We start from the raw sequence: 21,847 nt of genomic DNA on the forward strand, positions 1-21,847 counted from the left end.
CGGCGAATATTCCACGCTGCAATAAAGTGGAGTAACAAAAAACATCATAAATTTTTAAAATTTTCTTTTTTGACTTTTACCTTAATAGTTTAAACACTTCTTTTTTCTTCTAATTTCAATTCAATCAAATTTCGTCGAATACCTTTTTTGCAATAAAATATAAAGAAATATAATTTTATTAATAAAAATATTGTAAACATAAATCTGTTTGTTTTGTTGATTCTTTTATTTGGATTTCCTTGAGATTTTTTGTATCTCCTGTAAAGAGGATATTGTGAATTTTCTTGAAGTATTTAGATGTCTAGAAAAATATTTTTTGTGAATATTTTATGAATTTATGAATTTTTTGAAATATCTCTTGAAGGAATATATTCCTCTTTCTATAGACATAATCTAGGACTTACTCCAACAAAATTTCGATGTATACAACCTTATTCAATATTTCAGTAGTATTCTAAGTATCGATATTTTAATGGTCGCAAAAAAAAAAGTTGGAATTTTAAATACATGGATTAACTATCCTGGGACAACTTATCACATGACTATGGTATAAATGGTGAGATAAGTTATTCCAAACATGACAATCAAATAAGAAACACATTTTTATCCCATTACTATTTATTTTTATCCCACAAATTTTTTATCTCATCACTATTTATTTTTATCCCTCACACCAAACGACCCCTGAATGTTGAATTATTGACAACCAAAAAAGGATGCTTCTTTCATTAGAGTTAATTGATAGTATTATTCTTATATATTTTACTATAATAAATAAGTTAATTTGATGTGATGCGGTATCAATTTATGATGGTGAATTTCATAGACTAGAAAAAGGTAGATGGAATGTGTCACCGTTAAATCAATATAAAAATAAATTATTTATCGGCGCTCATGTCTCTTCAGATTCCTCGCCGATGTTCCCTCTCCCTGTCGTTTTCTTTATCCAAATTGATACCGCAATTATATCTTCATGTATCTATAATTTACATAAATTTTATTAGTTTAAAGAGTTTTTTTTTAAAAAAAAGTACACTAAATTTAAAGAGTCAAATCAAATTACTAGTTCAAAAGTTAATTATTTAAATTTACTCTAGTTTATAATATAATGAATTTTACTAGATTTTGGATTTTAGATACATTGTATCTGGCGCATTCAGTTAATTACATCCAAATACATAGAATCAAAATTATGTGTAATTCGTTTTAGATCTATACATTGTATCTAAGTGAATTCATATGTATTTGACTCTCTCGCTCACCTCTCTCCCTATATTTGGTAGATACATGTATCTAGTGTGATTCACATGTATTTAAGGAGTTAATATCTTAAAAGGTCATTGAACTGTGATAAATTATCTAGTTAATACATTGAACTTTGTTTTATATCAATAAAATCACTTAACTTGAAGTTTTTATCTTTAAAAATCACTCAACTACATTTATCATTAGAATAAACTTGAAATAGCAAAAAAAAAAAAATTATTTATGATTTATAAACATGAATCTCATAAATAAACAATTTTCTAAACTCTGTATTTAAGATACATATACTATTAAATTTATTTTAATGATAAATATAATTTTTATAGATAAAGACCTTAAGTTGAATGATTTTGTTGATATAAAACAAAGTTAAATGACTTTGCTAGATAATTTCTCATAGTTTAATGACCTTTTATAATATTAATTCTGTATTTAAGACACATTTACTATCTCGCTCGCCTCTCTCCTTTAATTTTTCTCGTTTGCCTCTCCTCTATTTTAGTGTATCTGGTAGCAAAAATACATGTATATATGTATCTGATTAGATATTTGTAATGAAATTATTAATTAATGAGATAATATGTAATTATTTCAAACTATAGGGAGAATTAATAAATATAGTAGTATTATTTGTCTAATTAAATAGTTTTTTCCATTTCGTATACACTTTATTTCGATTCTTTTGTAACTCATAATTATGTAAAATTATGTTAGTTGATATTTTTTTTCATTATAGACAAACTAATAAGAATCCCTCCTCACTTTAATATTATATATATATAGGTTATACTGTTTCATTTAAAAATATTAAACCATCAGAAGAGACATCTTTATTTATTTATTTAAAGTTTGTCAAATGGAAACTCCATTTGATTCTCTTCTTCTCTTTATTGAATTTGTATCCTTGTGATCATTGAGGATTCTTGGAACATTGTACTAAAATTTGAGCTATTTTTGTTGCTTAAATTTCAGTGTTTGTGGGAATAGTATATATGTATAATGCAATTGATGGGGTGGGAAGAGGGGGAAGTTATTTGTATGAGAATGATGGGGTGATGATGACAACAGACCCAAAGCCAAGATTGAGGTGGACTGCTGAATTACATCAACAATTTGTTGATGCTGTCACAAAGCTTGGTGGTCCTGATAGTCAGTACTCTCTTTTAATCTTGTTTCATTTTGTGCTAATAAATGTTTGGCCATCTTTTTCTACTTTTTGAGTTGGGGATCACTGAATTCACTTACAACAACAATAATAATATACTCAGTGTAGTCCCACAAGTGGGGTTTGTGGATGGTGGTGTGTATGCGGACCTTACTTCTATACCTTGTGAAGGCAGATCAGAGAGATTGTTTTCGAAAAGACAATTACTGAATTCATTTGTAGTTCCAAAATTATTTCTCTCAGACTTACAGTAGTGCAACTTTTAAGTAGTAATGAACAGTTGTTCTGATCCGATTCGAGTGGTTCTTTGATTCATTTTAAATTTTGCAAGTTGGTTTGGAATGGTGTTATGTATGTAGTAGAGAGGTATTCTTTGAAAAAGAATACTTTTTGCAGCCATTTTAGCTCTTGATTATTACTTTATCAATTGAATGAGTATTTTCTATGCTATTTGGTTAATCTCAATGAGTCTACAATTAGATTGACCCCAATTTTGTTTCTGATATCCTGCTATTCATTGATCCACTTTTAGATCGATGTCCTTTTTGAGATAAAAGTTGTTAGTTGAGTGACTGTCTGAGAAATTAACTCGGGAATATGTGGAAAGGACTAAAATCATGTCAAGGCTGTCAATTCTGCTAATTGGAGTATCCTCTTATCTCTATTGCTTGAGATATCTTTGTCCACCTTTGACTTAGATAGATTTAGCTTCAGGAGGTAAACTAGATAGTTAAAATATGAATTTTACATGCCTTCACTTGCCTGTGCTAAGTGAATTTTTGCATTTGGAATCATTTTTTGTTATACGCACGGCGATGTTTGATGGAGAGTCTTGGATTTACAGAAGCAACTCCCAAATTAGTACTGAGGTTGATGGGCTTGAAGGGCTTGACACTATACCATTTGAAGAGTCATTTGCAGGTAAAAGTTTGTTTCTATGCCTTGTTTTTTTCAATTTTTTCTTTCTCTGATAACCACTTTGGATGTCTTTTACCTTGTATTTTCAGAAGTATAGACTTGGACAGCTGGCCAAGAAACAAAATACAGCAGAGGCAAACAAAGAGAACAGCGGTGAGTTTACTATAATTTTGAGAATTTCCAACAAAGAGCATAATAATGTGCTACATAAAACCTTGCCTATTGATTATAGAAATAGTCAACTTTGTATGATCTTTGTATGTTCGTTAAGGCTTCTCGTGTGTAGATTCGTTATGATGAAATCTTATCATGATTGCATTGTGTTCTCCGATTCCACAGGGGACTCCTCTGGACAGTTTGGTTTGCATTCCTCAGGCCCCAGTACCTCTTCATTAAGTATGAACTTTATGCAAGGGTAGGTAACAACATGTTGTGTGCAATTGGTTTGCTAATGCCTCAATAGACCTTATTATTAGGCTTAAATTTACTCGGTTAATCTGTTGACTTCTCGCTAATGAATGGCACCTCTGTCTAAACAGAGAAGTCCCAACCACGGAGGCAGTAATGTGTCAGATTGAAGTTCAGAAAAGATTACAGGAGCAGCTTCAGGTATGCATAAACTTATTTACTAGCACCATTCGTATTCCTAATGAGCGTAAATCATGAAAACATACAAACACTGGATGTGATGATCCTAATCCTGTTCTTCTAGCTATGTTTAGTCAACATTCATTGGCTTTAGGTCACCGATTCTAATAGCAAGATTAATTCTCGCTAACCAGGTGCAACAGAAACTGCAAATGAGAATAGAAGCACAGGGTAAGTATTTGCAAGCAATATTAGATAAAGCTCAGAAGAGCCTTCCAGATAACATGAACTCTCCTAGTGCACCGGAAGCAACAAGAGCCCATCTCACTACTTTCAATTCACCTCTGTCAAATTTAATGGATTACACAGTACATGGAGAGAACCGGGACAACAACATAGAGCAAAAGAAGGATATGAATCTTTATAAGCTCAAAGAAGATTCCATTAATTTCGATTTGAACTCCAGAAGTAGCTATATATGATTTTATCAATAATTGTTCTGTCCACACAAGATTATTACATAGTACATTATTTGCTCAAATTTTTCATTCATTGAAGAAACACAAAATTCAATCATATTGAAGCTAATTAAGAAAGCGTTTTAGATATTCGTCCATACGAGTATAACAAACTTCAGGGTAGAGAGCAGAGGCTTCTTCAGCATTTTGTCCAATTTCAAAGTTAGTTAAACAACCTTCATAGAATATGTGGTAGAAATGTCCCACTCCTACCTGCCCAGCATAGTCCATTTCTGCATCAAATACCGAGTCAGATCTCTCTATAACAGTCGTTCTCGACAATAACATTTTACTACAATAGTTAAGTTTTCTTGTGGAAACGATTATTAATGTTATATTATATGTTCTCTGTAATAACGTTTCACTATTGCACATGAGTCTTGTTCTTTTGTTTTAGTGAGAGCGAATGTTTTTGAATTATTAAATATTGTTTTGAAAAAAGTGAGTAAAGATTCTTTTAGTACAAAAAATTAAATTAATGAAAAGCATAACTAGGAGGGAACAATTTTCAGAGGGCAGTTTTACTACATTCTTTTGAACTAAATTAATGCACTTAAACTTTTGCAAGCATCAATCAGCTACTAGTAAAATATATATTATACTAAGATCTTCTTGAAATTATATTTACATATTCAACTGCACAGGGGCGGTTCTAAGGCATGGCCAGTGAGGCCATTGCCTTAGGCCTCAAAAAATTGAAGGCACCAAATTTATTTAAATTATTATTATTAATTTTATTATATATTAATATAATTTATATAAATAAAATTGTTATGGTATATTTTTTATTATTATTTGTTTGAGAGTATTTTTTACCAATAAGTTTATAAATTCTTATAGTTTTTTCACTCATTATTTGATATATTTGTTTTAACTTCCAATTTTAAATTAGTATATCCTTTTTATATTGGAACTAAGTTATATATATTGATAACATAATTAATTTTTTTCAATCTTTTCTTAAACTACGTGAACACAAAAATATTCATGCACAAGTTTCCTTTTCATTTTAATTTAATACTCACTTTGTCCCTAATCACTTGTCCATATTTCATTTTTTAGTTATCCCCAATTACTTGTCCATTTTGACAAATCAAGAAACGACAATTTTTTTACCTATTATACCCTAAATTAATTACTTTGAAAAAAGATAGAACTTCTTGAAAATATTAAGTTTTTAATTCATCCATTTCATAATTAATAGGGGTAAAATGATAAAGTCACTATGTCAATTATTGATTTCTTAATAGGTGTGCCAATTCAAAAGTGAACAAGCAATTAGGAACAGAGGGAGTATATTATATGAAAATTTTATAATTTGTTTTAGATATTCACCAATGAGTGCTACTTAATGGAATGAATTATATCATTTAAAAAGAATTATATCATTTAAATTGATCAGAAATTTGAATATTTTTGTTACTATCCATGCTCAAAACTTCAACTATTAAGTTATGTATGTTCTTTTCTTTTTATTATTTGTGATGATAGCCAAATTAAAATTTCAATTAGAGTTTTGAAGCTTAACATCAATAATCCATCACTTTTATTTTTTGTACTCTTCTTCATTTCTTTTTTTGTGTGAAATTTGATATTTTTTTTGTCTTAAATGATTAATCTATTGTGTAGAAAATAGATTTTCTTGTCAGTGTATAAATTTTATAAAATAAATTTAAGGGCCTCTTAATATAATTTTGCCTTAGGCCACAAGATTTGTTGAACCGCCTACTGCATAAGATGCACTACTATATATTACAAATTCTTACAGTTAAAGCATATATATATATATATATATATATATATATATTCTCTTTCATGTTAAACAAATTTTAACTGTTATGCTAAATCAATTTAAAGATATTCTTAACATGATGTAATATTGTTTGTCTTGGTCAAACCTGCACAACTTTTCCTCAAAACGCTTCACAACATTAAGAGATTATACACCTTATATGTAACTTCTCAATCTTTTTAGCTATCAATGTGGAACTTGGTTCACACTCCCAATAGAAATCTTATTATATAAATGTTATCATATATTTAACACCACCTGTTTTAAAAATGATTTTCATTCTTAATTTTTTTCATTAGACCAAACTATATCACATAAATTAAAAGGCCGAGTAGTTATAAGTACCTTTCATGGAAGATAGGAAATCTTGTTCAGAGATGCTAATTTTCTCAAGTTGTGTCCCTTTAAGGTTTTCCCACTTGGCTATCAGTTCCCTTTGAGTCATAATGTTTTCTGGTGGTCTAAGGTACACTGTCTTGTTCATTGTCTTTGGATCATCTATGCTTTTTATAGTGTATGTTGCCACGTCATCTTCATCCATGTACACCACTGAATAAAAATAACCCAAATAAGAAAGACAAAAAAGAGAGTCAAATTTTACAAAATATAAAAACTATATTATAAGTACTTTACTTATAATAAAAGCTACTCCATTCGTTCCATTTTATAAAATATTATTTATTTTTAATCTGTTTTGAAAAGAATAATGACTTTTTTATATTTTGAAAACTATTTCACTTTGACAACCCACTCCACCCTTTAAAGGCACTGTCTTTTATATATCCGTAATTGGTATATAGAAATGTTGCTACTTTCATATCTTATATTGTATAATATTATTTGTCAACGCTATTAAAATATGTCTCAAATTACTTGTTAACTTAAAAAATTAATATGTTATTAGTTGTTTTTTTAATTTTACTATTAAAAATAATTCTTTTTGAAAATGTAAATAATATCAATCCCCTATATAAATATTATAAAGTTCCAAAAGAGTTACTCTATGTCTAAATTTTGGTATTGATGGATAAGGTATATGTATCTAAAAGAGTTAAAAGGTAGATTAGTAAAAATTCACTTTTAATTTATTGATGATTTCTTAAAAAACATGCCAAGAAAATTTTAAAATGGACATGTAATTAATATGAGAAAATTGTCAAAGAAAAGACAAGTAATATAAGCCAAAGAAAGTATAACATATTTAAGATATATATCACAATTAGTTCTACAAATTTTAATAAATCAAAAGTTTTTATAAAAAAACTATGTGTTCAATCAAACACCATTGATCGTCATATCAAATATAAAATGGAGATATAATTATTTTAAGAAAAGTAAAATGTATAGTACCTTTAACATTGCCATCTCCATAGAGACAAACTTTGTCTTTAGGAGGAACAAGAGTTCCAAGTTGAGAAAGGTTGCCAACAAAATAACCAGCAAAGCAATTAGCAGAAATGTAAGTATAAGGAATATGAGCTTCTTCTATGGCTTTTCTCACTTCCATTTTCTCATCAAATGTTACTCTTCCTGGTTCTATTGCATCTCCCATTAGTGCTGGATCCATACCAAATTCCGATGGCAAAAATCGCTGTCAATTTTAATTAATATGAGTATCATGATAAAATATGTACATACGTACGTTATTTATTGTTTCTTAAGTTATGTGTGAAGTTCATTGGGTACGAACAAAAGTGAACATGAAAAAAGTATATGTACAAATAATAGTTTGTGGATGTGAAAATTAAAGCATAATTATTGATAATTTAATTAAGTTTGCATGACGTAAGAATGGTTTAAGTGTGATGAAAGCATTAAACTGTATCTCATCTAGAAGCTTGGGAGAATTACAAAGTGGTCACTGAAGAGTGTAGACTACAAATTAGAGAAGAATGATTAAGGGTGAATAAATAATTAGTAATTAATTAATTAGCCATCCTTATGAGTCAAATCAAAGTTTCATCACTAATATCCACCAACTTCACCTGTTCTAGTGGTCTTTTGTCAACTTTTTAGATATTTCATGTATATATTTTTTAAAATTTATCTGCTTATATTTATGGTATAAGAAGACTAAATAATATATTTGATTGACTTGTAAGGTTATTTATTTGGAAGATTAAAAATTCTAGATTCGTCTTTGAATTTACTTCTCAGTCCAAATTTATATGATGATGATTACTTGTTCTTTGATAAATTATTTTGGAAAAATTATCTAAATACACATCTTATTTTCTCATAATCTTTGAAATTTCCTATCATTTAAAAACTTTTCAAAAATTTCTATTGGATACATCACTCTCCTCTCATTGATACATTCCTATCCCCCTCTCGGATACACCCCTCACCTATGTATCCTGATGACTGTTGATGTATCCGAAAGTCCAGAGATGTATCCGGATGTCCTCTGGCAGTTCAGAGATGTATCCTTATGTCCTATCTCTTCACTGATACATGCCTCCCCAGTCCCCTCTCAAATACATCTCTCATCTATGTATACGGTTGTCTGCTAATGTATCCGGAAGTCTAGTGATATACCCAAAATCTATAAATTTTAAGGGATTTTTGTAATTTTGGAAAAAAGTAGGGAAATAATGTAATTAACTCTTAACAATATGGGATTTAGGTGAATTATACTTTTTTTACATGCCTGTTAAATATTTTAAATTGTTGTAATTTATAGCACTTTTTATGTAAATTTTAAATATATAAATTTTATTTTAAAAAATGTCTGTTCAAAACATACATTAAAAGTCCATAATTTGAATTTTGAAAATCGAAAAACATCACATAATTTAAGACAAGCTATTGGAGTATATATTTTTTTTCTCTCTTATTTGCCCTTTGTTCTCCTTGGCAAGATTTACAAAATAAATACATAGATTCACTATTTGACCATCAAGATATCGAATTTGAACTATAGTCTATAAATAATTAATATGAGTACCTTAATGTTTCCAGCTTCTTTAATGGCCTCAACCAACTTGAGTTGCAACAATATATTGTGACTTCTGAAATGCACACCGGACATGGTGCATATAACAACATCCACCTCTTTGACAGCCTCTACTAGGCTCCGGTGGTCGGAGAACGAGGCCTCGACAAGTCGAGCACCTTGCTCTTTGAACGACAACAACATCTGTAGTTTGTCGATGTCGAGGCCGATCTCCGGCCGTTGCAGGACATACGTTGTATGTCCTGCAGCTAAACTAGCCTTCACAATCCTCTTGCCTATATAACCGGTTCCACCTACAACAAGAACCTTGCTTTTTACCATTGTGTAAAATCTTGTTATTTTGGAGAAACTAAGTTATGACTATTTATATTGTGAAATTTGCTAAATTTTTTTCATATTTTTTTTCAAAGGTGTGTTTGAAAATGTAGATGAAATATAAGATTTTAATTAATTACGTAGTACTGTAGTAATTAGGCAACGTGTCTTTGTCATTACTGTGGATCTTGTTAAATAGTGATGTCTTAATGTTGTCAACTTTAATGATATTGTACGCACAAACAAGAAACGAGACATTTTAAACTTTCTGTCCATTTTTATTTGTCATGTTGATGCTTTTCAAAAGTCAATTTGACTAATTTTTAAAGTTAAATTAGATTACATTAATTCGATATTGTAAACAAAAAATTTAGATATTCAAAAACTATACGAAAAGTACTATAAATTGTAATTTTTTGCATATCAATATGGTGAAAAAAATACATCGTAATATGTTAGTCAAAGTTTTTATAGTTTAACTCTAAAAAAGGAAATTATGACAATTAATAGTGAATTGGATGAAGATAGTATTAAGGAAAAAACAAATTAAATAAAGCGATACTATATGAATAAAGACATCATTAATGGGTATTTGAATTTTCTTTTCCTTTTATTAATGTGTTTTTTAGGTAGAGACTGTAAAATGTAAGAATCACGACATTCACAACTAGGGGTGGTATGGTACTTTATGTAATTTTAGTTTTTGAATTTTAAAAACATTATATTATTATTATACTAAATTAATTCAGTATGATTTGATATTTTACAATTTGATTTTGATATTATGCGATGCGAAAGGATCGACTTTAACTTTTATATATATATATATAGAATAGAGAATTATGACTTCGACTTTTCAAAATTCCATCTCAAATTATATTGATACTAACATCTTCACAGGTAAAACATTAATTGTTTGGTGATTCAACAAACCAAAGAGATCAAGGTTAGGTATTTGTCTTGGAAGAAAGTCGTTTTAGTAACCCCTGCAATTGTCACATTTTGATTAGTTTAAGTGTATGCACCAAAGTCCAAACTAACCAAAACGTGACAGTTGCATCGATCACTTTACATTATTCTAAAATCTATTTAATTTTGACACCTCCTGCTAATTAGCTCAATTTCCAATTTAATGTATGTTACTAGTATGATAATTTTACATGCTTTTAACTGATTAATTAAGATATATATATATATATATATATGTGATCTATAATATCTCCAAACCAATGAGAGATTTACTCTATTTATTTTCTCTCTCTCCCTATATGAGATATGAATTGAACGGGAATTTTTAATGGTTCAGTTGATTAACTACTTAAACATTCACTTGTTAGTGAAAGTATAAAAAGAGTATCCCCTCCTTTTTTTGAGTTCCAATCTTGTTCGCCCCCTTCCCTACCTTTTCCCTCCCTACATGACGCTTATAATTTTCTAAATCCTATTATTTTTTTTAAAATTATGTTAAATTAGGTAATTAAATAAAATTATTTATATTGTCGAGTAAAATTTTTATAATAGAATACGGGGGCTTGAATTTCGATATCGAATTAACTAAAATTTGAGATAAGACACAGAAATAAATATATTTGGAACCTAAACTCTAATCCATCTTAAAATTTAACTGAAGTGATAATTATCCAAGATTATAACCACTATGGAAACTCTTACCAACTTTGATATGATGGTTAATTATGTCAAGTAGGGGTGTACAAAACCTAATCGAAAGCTGAACCAAATCGCAAATTGAGTCAAACCGAAAAAAAATCCGATCACTGGTTGGTTTGACTTGGTTTGGTGTTGAAAAAAAAAAACCGACTATAGTTGGGTTGGTTTGAGTTTAACTAAAAAAAAACCAACTCAAGACCAAACCAACCCGACATTATATATCTAATTTTAACATTTTATTTTATACATAAAAAATATTTACTTTGATATAATTTTTAAATATTTCTTATACTTTTTCATAGTTTTTATCTTTTAATATATTATTTCAAGTTTGAAACTTAGAATTTTGAATGGTTCCATAAAGATTATAGTCCATAGATGTTGGTAATTGTAATAAAACTTAAATCAAAATCAAATTAATACTAATGCAAAAAGAAAATCAATTTAACACTAAGAATGACAATAATATTGAATATTTGTTCTTTGGTTTTACATTGGTTTAGACAATTAAAGTACATAATCTAATTTTAATTTTCTTTAATATTTAGCCATGTAACTAATACTTATTTTAGCATGATTTAGTACTTTTAAATTATGATCATTTTCATTATGACTTGTTAATTTGCAATATTTGTTTTACGCGATCTCATTATTATTATTATTATTTTGGATATTTTAGTGTCATTAATCATATCATTGTTTGTGTTGTATTCTTAAGAAACACCTTAGATAGTTGTATTTTGGTAGGACTGAAGAAATATTTGAAGTACAAGTAAATTATATGTTTGTATGAATACTTTAGCGGAAAAACCCGAAAATCCGAAAAAATCCGAAAAAATCCGTGGTTGGAAAACCCGAGTTTTATTGGTTTGGTTTGGTTTATAGATTTAAAAATCCAACATAAATAGTTTGGTTTGATAGTTGAAAAACCCGAACCAACCGACCATGTACACACCTAATGTCAAGATGCAACAAGGATTTATTTAAATTTTCTCTCCCAATCTTGCTTACTCAACACAATTGAGTATTTGATTTTCATGAATTTACAAATGTTATGGAAATATTTTGTGGATTATATTAAGCATCCGTTGACCCTTTTCATTAGAATGATTTGGAGGATGAAATGATTGGTTAACATCGTAATTATAGCAGCCTGCCACAAAACGGTATTACCTCGAAAAAAGAAAAAAACCAATAAATAAGAATTAGTTAATACTCCCCCATATTAGTTGATCATCTTATTAACATGTGAAAAGAAAAATGAACAACTAATATGGAATGGAGGGAATAATAGTTTGACTTATGTATCCTGATGTCATGTGATCTATCCGGAAGTCTAGTTATGTATCTAGAAGTTTAGTAATGTATTCGAAATTCATAAATTTTAAGGGATTTTTGTAATTTGAAAAACAATAAGGAAATAATGTAATTAGCTAGCTCTTAAATTATGAGATTTATATAAATTATACTTAACTAAATGTAATGCTTTGATAATATATTTTTATTAAATGTTTCTTTCACAAACCCAATATAGGATTAGTGTTCAACCATGCATTGTTGAAGTTAGAAATTTCAAAATTTGAAATTATTTTTTTTGCAAATAAGCTCTGTTTCGAGTGGCTATTGTTGCAAAAGATCGGTTACGTACTGATGAGCCTAAATCTAACTTTTTTGGATGATTTGGTGCAGTTTCTGAAGTATTTTTGGATGAATATGATGTTTGAATTTAAGAAAAAATATGAAGTCAATTTTTTGTATAATAGTGTATAAGATCGTATATTATTGTATATGAGTGCATAATTACCTCTTATAATTTTGTAATACTGTATATTGGGTATATAATGTTGTATATCATGTTTTTAAACATTTTGGTAAAAATAAAATATGAAAGTTTTCTATGTTCTATGTTAATGTATACCGGATGTATATTGTTGTATATTAAATTGAGTTTTGGGCTATATTTATACAATATAAATTAGGTAATTGTACTTTTCTGAAATTTTCCAATATGAAAAGATGAAAAATAATACTTTTAAAGTATATAAAAATTTCCTAGGGAATATACGACCCAAGAAATAATATTAATGTATTGGGTTGTTTGGTAAGCAGAATAAAATGTCATATATCAACATAATGTTGTGATTGATCATTTTATATTTTGTTTGGTTGATATTGGATAAATTTGTCTAGTCAATCAAATACAAAATAAATTCAACCCCAACCTTAATACTGAAATATCCATCTTATCTCATCAAACTTTGAATAATTTTATCCCATATCCTAAATAAGATAAATTAATTTCAAAACTATAATCTCAATACTATATCCCGAAATAATTTAGTCTACAAATGAAATGTATTATTAAATAAGACTTTCTTGATTTTAAAGAGAAGCTAGAGGTTGCCCTACCAAATACTGTAGTATTTCTCAAGTTAAAGTCATACATCTCCTTAAGTTACCTTCTCATAATTGTTCATACTTGACGTTTATAAAAGATAGATAATGACAAGTTAGGCTACACAATATTTTTTTTCAAATACTTCTAATATTTTTGAAAATAATTAATAAATCATTAAGCACTCTTTACATTTTTATTCAAACTTACCTGCACCGGGTGTATACACCAATCCAATACATGCATGCCATGTGTTTAAATTTATACTAGTTCATTTTACTAAATCTTAATTAATTATCTTGTGTTTTACTTGATTAAATTACACAATAATGAAAATTGTATTAATTTGGTGTATACATCCGGTGCGGATAAGTTTTTCAATCAAATTATCAGAATTGAAACCAAGCTAATCTCTTCGATTTCACAATAACTTACAAATTAATAAGCAAAGAAAAGCTTAATTAAAATCAAGGAAAACTATGTTATCGTAACTTCGTGTCTTAGTTTCAGCAGAAAAGAAACATCTTAATGTCCCACAAAAAGGAATAAAATCTATAAATAACAAAAGAAAACCTATACTTCAAGATAAAACCGACAACAGAAAAGAAAAGAAAAACAAATTAATTAAGGGTGCATTTGATACGGAGGAAAATATTTTCTCAAAAACGGTTTCTAATTTTTCTATGTTTGATTGGTCCAAAATGTTTTCAAAAATATTTTCTCTAAGAAAACAAATTTCTGAAAAATGAGGAAAACGACTTTCCTAATGAATATAGAAAAACAAGTTTCATAAGTAGTGACATTCCACGTTCATTTTGTCTTGATCTCACCCATGGCAATTAGGAATTTTGCTAAGGATATTCAAAAATTTAATATATATCTCTAAAAAGATGTTTCGAGTTATATACACAATATTATTTTCTATTTATATAATATAATTTTTCGACGAATGGTATTCAATTATCTTGAGTCTACATATCTACACCATATCATCCAATGCCCCAACCTCCGCTCCTTGACCATCCCTCCCCGAACCCCCACCCCAATCTCACCCCATAACATTTTGCCAGATTACATAAATATAATTATTATCATACAGTAGTACTAGAAAATAAATAAGAAACTCGCTTATTTTCCAAGAAACAAGATGGTTCTATAAATAGACAACATATGGAGTATCTATCATATATTAACTAACTACATATCCATTGATCCCAGGAGAAAAAGAAGAAATATATTGAGAGATGGAAAAAAGCAAAGTGTTGATAGTGGGAGGAACAGGATACCTTGGAAAGAGATTGGTGAAATCTAGTTTAGCAAATGGACATGACACATACATTTTACAACGTCCACAAATAGGAGTTGATATTGAAAAAGTTGAAATGCTTATTTCTTTTAAGATGCAGGGAGCTCACCTTGTAACCGCTTCTTTCAATGATCATCGAAGCCTCGTGGATGCAGTTAAACTCGTGGACGTTGTAATCTGTGCCATCTCCGGTGTTCATATTCGTAGCCATCATATCTTGCTTCAACTCAAGCTTGTGGATGCCATCAAAGAAGCTGGAAATATCAAGGTACGTAGTCATACACTTTTTATGCAATTCTGTTTTTTATTTTATTTTATGTATTGGAAACAGCCTCTGGCAGAAATGCAAGGTAAGACTGCGTACAAATATAATAGGTCCTTGTAGTCGGGCACCTGAATCTCCTATCTAAAAAGAGTAAAACAATTTAAAAATACATTCAAAGATAAAATGTCTTATGATTGTAAGTCTTCCGTTAAATTGGCCTTCTCAAACCCCTTGATGAAAATCCTGGCTCCGCCCCTGATCGGCCCTTCCCTGGACCCTGTGCATAGCGAGAGTTTTAGTACACATGGCTGCCTTTTTACTTGCTTGAAGCAATTATTTGAATAACTTTTGATTTTCCTAAAGTTGGGACAAAGTGACTTTTCTATTACAAAACGAAATCAAAGTAACTTTTTTTTTACATAATTTTTAGTTACTAGTTGAGTGACGTTCTCGATAATTAAGCTGATGACTCTATTAAATCGAAGAATTTTGGTATGCGATATCACATAAACTTATAAAATGTACAGAGATTTTTTCCATCTGAATTTGGAACGGATCCAGCAAGAATGGAAAATGCAATGGAGCCAGGTAGAGTTACATTTGATGATAAAATGGTGGTGAGGAAAGCAATTGAAGAAGCTGGCATTCCTTTCACTTATGTCTCTGCTAATTGCTTTGCTGGTTACTTTCTTGGTGGCCTTTGTCAAATTGGTCATATCCTTCCTTCAACAGACTCTGTTGTCTTGCTTGGAGATGGCAATCAGAAAGGTAATTCTCCCGAGTTTAAGTTATATATATCATTAATGTAAATGATTTCTTAATTACACTATCATGTCATCCGAAGAATATCCACAACAAGGGTGGACCGTGGATGTAGCCTTTCAGCTACGAGTTCATCTGAACCCATAACTTTTACTTACATAATAGTATGTATAATATTACTAAGAATCTTAAAAGTTGAACTCACTAAATATAAATCCTGGATCCACCTCAATCTACATGTAAGTCTTCTTAAAAAATGTTGGACGGTTAATATTAAAAATATGATTATGTGTATTAGTAACTACATCTTTTTGTTTAATTTTGCAGCAATTTATGTTAACGAAGATGATATCGCAACATATACCATCAAGGCCATAGATGATCCAAGGACACTCAATAAAACACTTTACCTTAGGCCTCCTAAAAACATACTTTCTCAAAGAGAGGTGGTTCAAATATGGGAAAAGCTCATAGGCAAAGAGCTTAAAAAATCAACTCTTTCCAAAGAAGAATTTTTGGCTCCCATGAAGGGTAAGAACCATTTTATCTAACAAATCATATTTTTGTAGTTTGTACTCCCTTTTCCCCAATTGATTTGATGCCATTTCTCATTTATCGAGAGTCAATTTAATGAACTATCAAAACTAAATCGGAATTTTTATTGTGGTGAAACATAAAAAAACAGAGCTTGAGTATGCAGAACAAGTTGGCTTGTGTCACTATTATCACGTATGCTATGAAGGATGCCTCGCAAATTTTGAAATAGGAGAAGACGGAGAAGAAGCATCAACACTCTATCCAGAGGTTAAGTACACTACCGCGGAACAATACATGAAGCGTTATTTATAACTCTAATTAATAAGCAAGCACGATATGTATATGCGTCTTGTAATTCTTAACTTCGGCTTTGTAATAAACTTATTTGATTATTCTCTAATAATTGTATATATAAGTTGCATCTGCTACCATTCCTTTGAACATTTGTGTATTTTATCAGAAATGTGCCACGATTAGAAAACGTCCAAAGTACTCAACTATAATAGACATTCAGATGTAGTGCCTTAACTTTTTGGAGGATCGATGTGACAACATTTTTGAAGAGTTGGTGCAACACTAGTTTTTACAAATGTGCAACGCACATTAATACCTCGCTAATCATTGTAAACTTGCTTACAAGATAAAAGAATTGGAGTAAAAACACATTTGCATACCTGAAGTAAGTGTTAGAATTTAACACAGAGAAAAAAAGATTAAAAAAATTGTTTCTCAATATAAAATAAAAGTCGTAAGTTATTAGAAAAAATGTTTCTTTTAAAATTAAACTAAAATCGTAAGTTTCAAAATATTGTTTTAATGTTAAAAATTGTAAGTTGAAAAAATATATTAAAAAGCTGTAACAAAACTACCTAATTGGCTATTCCTAGTCCAATTAAGAACATCCTAGCATGTATATAACATATATATAACATGTATATAAGATGTATATGTATCTGATAGATATGTAACTGATATGAGTGGGTAATCACTGTACTAGGGGTGTTCACGGGTCGGTTTGGAACGGTCGTTGGTTAAAACTAAAACCACACCAATTTAATCGATTTTTAAATTATCAAAACCAAACCAAATCAAATACAATATACATTTATCGGTTTGGTCGTTATCAATTTCGGTTCGGTTTGATTCGATTATTCGGTTATTAACCATACACAAAAATTAAAAACTATTCATTCAAAAGAGGGAAAAAAGACAACAATCATTCAAAACGAAAAATAATTAGAACGACTAACATTATAGAACTTTCGATCATTGAATTTGCTGTAAATAAAGCTTCAATTACATTCATCATTTTGCCTAGAAGGAAGAGACAGTGACATTCCTAGTCCCACCAAAAATTGTGATAGACACTCATATAAATGAAACCAATAAGATAAATGTTCTCGTCTTTGATGTTTCATCTTGAATAAATAAATTATAAATAAAAAATTTTGAAAACATATATAAGACATCTAAAATTGTTTTTACAAGTAATGATACATTTGAGAATCATTTAGTTCCCTTAATTAAACTCTTCTTAAGAAAAAAGAAATTTGTACTTTAACTTGCTCTTTAACTCACTTTTAGCATTTAAAAATCAATGTATGGAAAAATACTTTAGAAAAGATTCTCAATCAAAACTTAGTAATTAGGGTTCATGTGAGAATATAAACATGAATAACAACTCAAAGATCACAATGCATAATATAACGCAACTTATAATCAAGAATTGAGAACTCAAAATCAATAACTTAACTCATATCAAGAATTTAGAACTCAGAATCAATAACTTAACTCATATCAAGAATTCTCGAAACTAAGGGTATAACCTTGGATTAAACTTTTACTAACTAAATTGAGATATAAGGCGTGAGGACGAACTCAGTCCATCACTATGAATAGCCTTATATACCTGGAAGAACAAAGTTCTTGAAGAAGTTTGAAGAAGAACTTGATTGGAAGCCTTGAAACCCTAGCTAACTTTTGTCTTCTTTGCGGTTTTCTTTGAGTTAGAGGAATTGAGAGCATAAAATAAAAGAAATTTGAGTACTTGGTAGAATATATTCCCCTAATTGAAGTTAAAACGTCATGGCTTGGGCTTAGAAAAAGTGTGAAAGGACAAAAGAAACCCCACTTAAAAAGCTGTAAAAAACGGGGCCATCTATAATTCGTGGTTTGATCTACGTACCGTTGATCCTAGCCGTGAAATTCATATTGAATTTTTAAGGCTGAAAAGTTCATTATATGGGTTCAAACTACGCCTCGTAGCTAGAGGTTCCTACGACCCGTAGATGGGTCAGTAGGAATCAGACCCCAAAATTTGACCCTCGATACTTTTTCCACGAGTCAATAGTACATATCGTAGCTCTTTCTACGACTTGTAGAAGGGATTCGTAGGTCACTGACCCAGAAAACTATGTTGTGGTAGTCTCTGGTAAAACAATCGTAAATTTTTACTCGAAATGAGGCAAACTTGGTAGTGTTGGAAAGGGGACTCATAGACCTTTAATTTCATAGGTCATTGACCATCTAATTCAATATGTGTTGAGAGATATGATCGTTTGAAGTTGACCTAAGTAGAATGTTATATAAAACTTAGTCGATAAGGGAGCTTACAACTCAACGTTGTGCTAGGGGGTTCTTGTGATCTTAATTCATATCTAAATTCATTCCCACACTAAGGAATTGACTTTAACACCTAAGTACAATTTGAGAATCACCCACACAACCTTATACACAAATGAAGAATGGTTCAGATCTTAAGTTAGAATTTTTTGTGGTGTTACAAGAATAGAAACTAATAACTTATTTAAACTATGAAAAAGGGTTAAAAATTCCTTTGAACTATGCAAAATTAAACATTTAAACTAATTTTGTTTTAAACTGAGGGTATCTTTATTCAATTTCGCATGGTTTAAGGGCATTTTTAATCTTTTTTCGTTTAAACTATTTTGTTTATAAAAAAACAAAAGATTACTCCCATAAATGAATAAATAGAATATATTGTTTTATTGTTGAAAATCTAAGTGAAAATAACGTAAGTTTCTAAAAATTGCTTTACTATAGAATATCCCAAGTTTCTAAATATTGTTGAAAATTGTAAGTTAAAATTTTTTGAAAAAAATTGTAGGTTTCTAAATATTGTTTTATTGTCAAATATGGTAAGTTTGAAAATATTTTATTTTCCTAATTTGTTACGAGTTGGGTTTCTAAATATTGTTTTAATGTTGAAAATTGTAAGTTGAAAAAAAAAAAACTTAAGTTTATAAATATTATTTTATTGTTGAAAAAAACTGGTAAGTTACTAACTATAGTTTCCCAAGTTTCTACCAATTGGGTTTCCCAGCAAGGCAAGGGGATTGAAGTTACTTATAAATATGGGATTCCAAAATTGTCCCCATTGCGTTCAACTTTATACTTTTTGTTTCTAAACAGTCACAACTCATAAAATTAGTTTAATTCATTCAAGAGTGATGGAGTTTGAAGAAGAAGGGTTTCAATTTCGCCCTGAGAATTCAGAGTTACTTACATACCTTCTCAGGTTTATCTCTGAAAAAGATTTGCATGACGATGGTTTTATTACAGAGTGTGATGTTTACAAACAAGAACCTTGGCTAACTTATAGCCGTGGGCGTCATTGTGGAAGAGGAGATGATGGGGATACTAGTATTTTTCGATACTTCATTTCACCCAGACATAAAAAAAAGAAAACTAACGATAGATTTTGCAGAGTTGTGGGTAAAAATCTTGGGACTTGGAAGCAACAAGATAAGGGGAAAATGGTTGTGAGTAAACATAACAAGTCTTTGAGTATGGGACTCAAGAAGAGTCTCTATTATGATACTAACATGTGTTGTCCTGATGATGGCAAGTGGCTCATGAAGGAATATGTTTTTTGTGATGCTATTCTTAGAAAGTTCGAAAACTCTAATTTTAAAGACTATTGTATTTGTGCAATAAAAACGAAGCCCGAAAAAAATTCTGCTAGTTGTTCTCGAAGTAGTAATGTGAGTACAACTGTTATGGATTTTTCTGATGAACAGAAGGTGGATACAAAGGTGATTTCAGGGGTAAATTCTGCTGTGCCGCGGATGGATCAGGAATGTAAGGAGGTCACTCCTATCAATATTGTTGAACCAATGCTGAAAATTCAAGAGGCTTCATCAGGTGAAGAGAAGATCAAAGAGCTATTAGAAAACGATGATCCTGAAATAATGCTTATGCGGAATGAGGACTATGGAATGATCAATCATCCTATCAATGTCGTTGAAAATCCAGCGATGGAAGTTGATGATGTTGAGGTGCAAATTCAAGAGGCTGCTGGTGAATGGAATGGTGTTTTGGAATTTGAGAACACAATGCCAGAAAATAATCTGCCTAAGGAACCAGCACACCTGCAGCAAGATTGTCCTTTTGGTGTTAGTGAGGACCGTATTGCAAGCTTTGTTGGACTACTATCTGGTTGTGGGAACTCTGCTATCAGGAACAATCAAGAGGCCCCCGGAGAAGAGAATGGTCAGTTGGAGCTAAATACTTTTTCTCAAATACAACAACCTATGATTCCTGACTTTGCGAATGTGAAGTCAACTATAACTATGCTTGAAAGATATGATACTTTGGCTGAATATATGGGTGTCGATGTATTGATGAATCCGAACAATGAGCTGCTGATCCATCCTTTTGATATTTCTAAACGAGCAATAGTAGAATCTAATCAAGAGGCTGCTGGTGAAGAGAATGGTCTGTTGGGGCAAACTGTGTCGCCTTTTTCCAAAGTACAAGAATTTGTTATGGCAGAAAATAATGTGCCTGAAATGTTCGATACGGGTGATACATTGTTGGAGATAAACCAGACACCACAAGAAGAATCTGAGACACTTTGTGAAACAGAAGAATCCAGCTTTGTTGCAGCCCTTACAGAAGCCTTGTTAGATTATGAGCCTTTGAAGGATATATCAGATGCAATTAGGAGTACATTATTGTTGGACCAACAATCTTGGCAGTCTAAGGCGCATTTACAAGATATGCTGCTCTGAAGAATTGGTACTACCTGGACAGTTTCAGCTAATTTGTGGACAACACTAACTAGCTAGGTTCAGTTTTTAAAACATTATCAGGAGTTTTGTACCTGCTTCTTAGTCCTTCTGTTTGATGTTACTTATAGTTTATGTAAATTCTATTTGTTCAATTTCTTATTTTGACAAAGAAACTGTTATTATAAGTTTTATCACTTGTTACAAAAGTTGATACAGTCTCCCCTAAATGAAATTTTTTCTTCTGTCTAAACCAAATCTACATTCATTCAAACATATGGGTATTGCTAGCTGATTGATTTGTCTAGGTTTTCTTTAAATTTATATGTCCAATTTTATGTGGTCAATTTGAAGTACAAATGTAGT

The 21,847-nt window shown here is 30.0% G+C and overlaps 4 protein-coding genes across 4 annotated transcripts; 3 read left to right on the forward strand and 1 right to left on the reverse strand.

Moving 5' to 3' along the window:
- The first annotated feature begins 2,258 nt into the window (after positions 1 to 2,258).
- On the forward strand, positions 2,259 to 4,423 carry LOC125825027 (myb family transcription factor PHL11-like). The gene is made up of 6 exons (XM_049504377.1): positions 2,259 to 2,415; positions 3,276 to 3,352; positions 3,439 to 3,502; positions 3,689 to 3,764; positions 3,889 to 3,958; positions 4,132 to 4,423. Exons 1-6 carry the CDS (start codon positions 2,259 to 2,261, stop codon positions 4,417 to 4,419), a joined length of 732 nt encoding a protein of 243 aa, XP_049360334.1. The 3' UTR covers positions 4,420 to 4,423.
- Positions 4,424 to 4,518: 95 nt separating this feature from the next.
- LOC125825026 (isoflavone reductase homolog) lies at positions 4,519 to 9,556 on the reverse strand. Its single transcript, XM_049504376.1, has 4 exons — positions 9,195 to 9,556; positions 7,598 to 7,838; positions 6,593 to 6,796; positions 4,519 to 4,688 (listed from the first exon to the last, which is right to left on the reverse strand). Exons 1-4 carry the CDS (start codon positions 9,522 to 9,524, stop codon positions 4,522 to 4,524), a joined length of 942 nt encoding a protein of 313 aa, XP_049360333.1. The 5' UTR covers positions 9,525 to 9,556; the 3' UTR covers positions 4,519 to 4,521.
- A 5,207-nt stretch (positions 9,557 to 14,763) lies between these two features.
- Positions 14,764 to 16,881, forward strand: LOC125824983 (bifunctional pinoresinol-lariciresinol reductase 2-like). Its single transcript, XM_049504326.1, has 4 exons — positions 14,764 to 15,155; positions 15,680 to 15,920; positions 16,242 to 16,445; positions 16,600 to 16,881. Exons 1-4 carry the CDS (start codon positions 14,826 to 14,828, stop codon positions 16,761 to 16,763), a joined length of 939 nt encoding a protein of 312 aa, XP_049360283.1. The 5' UTR covers positions 14,764 to 14,825; the 3' UTR covers positions 16,764 to 16,881.
- Positions 16,882 to 19,921: 3,040 nt separating this feature from the next.
- LOC125825028 (uncharacterized) lies at positions 19,922 to 21,484 on the forward strand. The gene is made up of 2 exons (XM_049504379.1): positions 19,922 to 20,734; positions 20,765 to 21,484. Exons 1-2 carry the CDS (start codon positions 19,922 to 19,924, stop codon positions 21,482 to 21,484), a joined length of 1,533 nt encoding a protein of 510 aa, XP_049360336.1.
- The last annotated feature ends 363 nt before the right edge of the window (positions 21,485 to 21,847 follow it).

This window comes from Solanum verrucosum, unplaced genomic scaffold (assembly GCF_900185275.1).
Source record: "Solanum verrucosum unplaced genomic scaffold, falcon-dt-bn FXZP01000086.1, whole genome shotgun sequence".
NCBI classification, from domain to species: Eukaryota; Viridiplantae; Streptophyta; class Magnoliopsida; order Solanales; family Solanaceae; genus Solanum; species Solanum verrucosum.

Bases quoted from the DNA above. Each gene is read 5' to 3' on its own strand.
- LOC125825027 (XM_049504377.1), top strand. From the start codon at position 2,259: ATGTATAATGCAATTGATGGGGTGGGAAGAGGGGGAAGTTATTTGTAT. The intron at 2,416-3,275 runs GTCAGTACTCTC...TTGGATTTACAG, and splicing joins AAAGCTTGGTGGTCCTGATA to AAGCAACTCCCAAATTAGTA. The intron at 3,353-3,438 runs GTAAAAGTTTGT...TTGTATTTTCAG, and splicing joins ATTTGAAGAGTCATTTGCAG to AAGTATAGACTTGGACAGCT.
- LOC125825026 (XM_049504376.1), bottom strand. From the start codon at position 9,524: ATGGTAAAAAGCAAGGTTCTTGTTGTAGGTGGAACCGGTTATATAGGC. The intron at 6,797-7,597 runs GTACTATACATT...ATTTTTATTCAG, and splicing joins TGGAGATGGCAATGTTAAAG to TGGTGTACATGGATGAAGAT. The intron at 4,689-6,592 runs GTACTTATAACT...TATTTGATGCAG, and splicing joins TTTCCTATCTTCCATGAAAG to AAATGGACTATGCTGGGCAG.
- LOC125824983 (XM_049504326.1), top strand. From the start codon at position 14,826: ATGGAAAAAAGCAAAGTGTTGATAGTGGGAGGAACAGGATACCTTGGA. The intron at 15,156-15,679 runs GTACGTAGTCAT...TAAAATGTACAG, and splicing joins AAGAAGCTGGAAATATCAAG to AGATTTTTTCCATCTGAATT. The intron at 15,921-16,241 runs GTAATTCTCCCG...TTAATTTTGCAG, and splicing joins TGGAGATGGCAATCAGAAAG to CAATTTATGTTAACGAAGAT.
- LOC125825028 (XM_049504379.1), top strand. From the start codon at position 19,922: ATGGAGTTTGAAGAAGAAGGGTTTCAATTTCGCCCTGAGAATTCAGAG. The intron at 20,735-20,764 runs GTTGATGATGTT...CAAATTCAAGAG, and splicing joins TTGAAAATCCAGCGATGGAA to GCTGCTGGTGAATGGAATGG.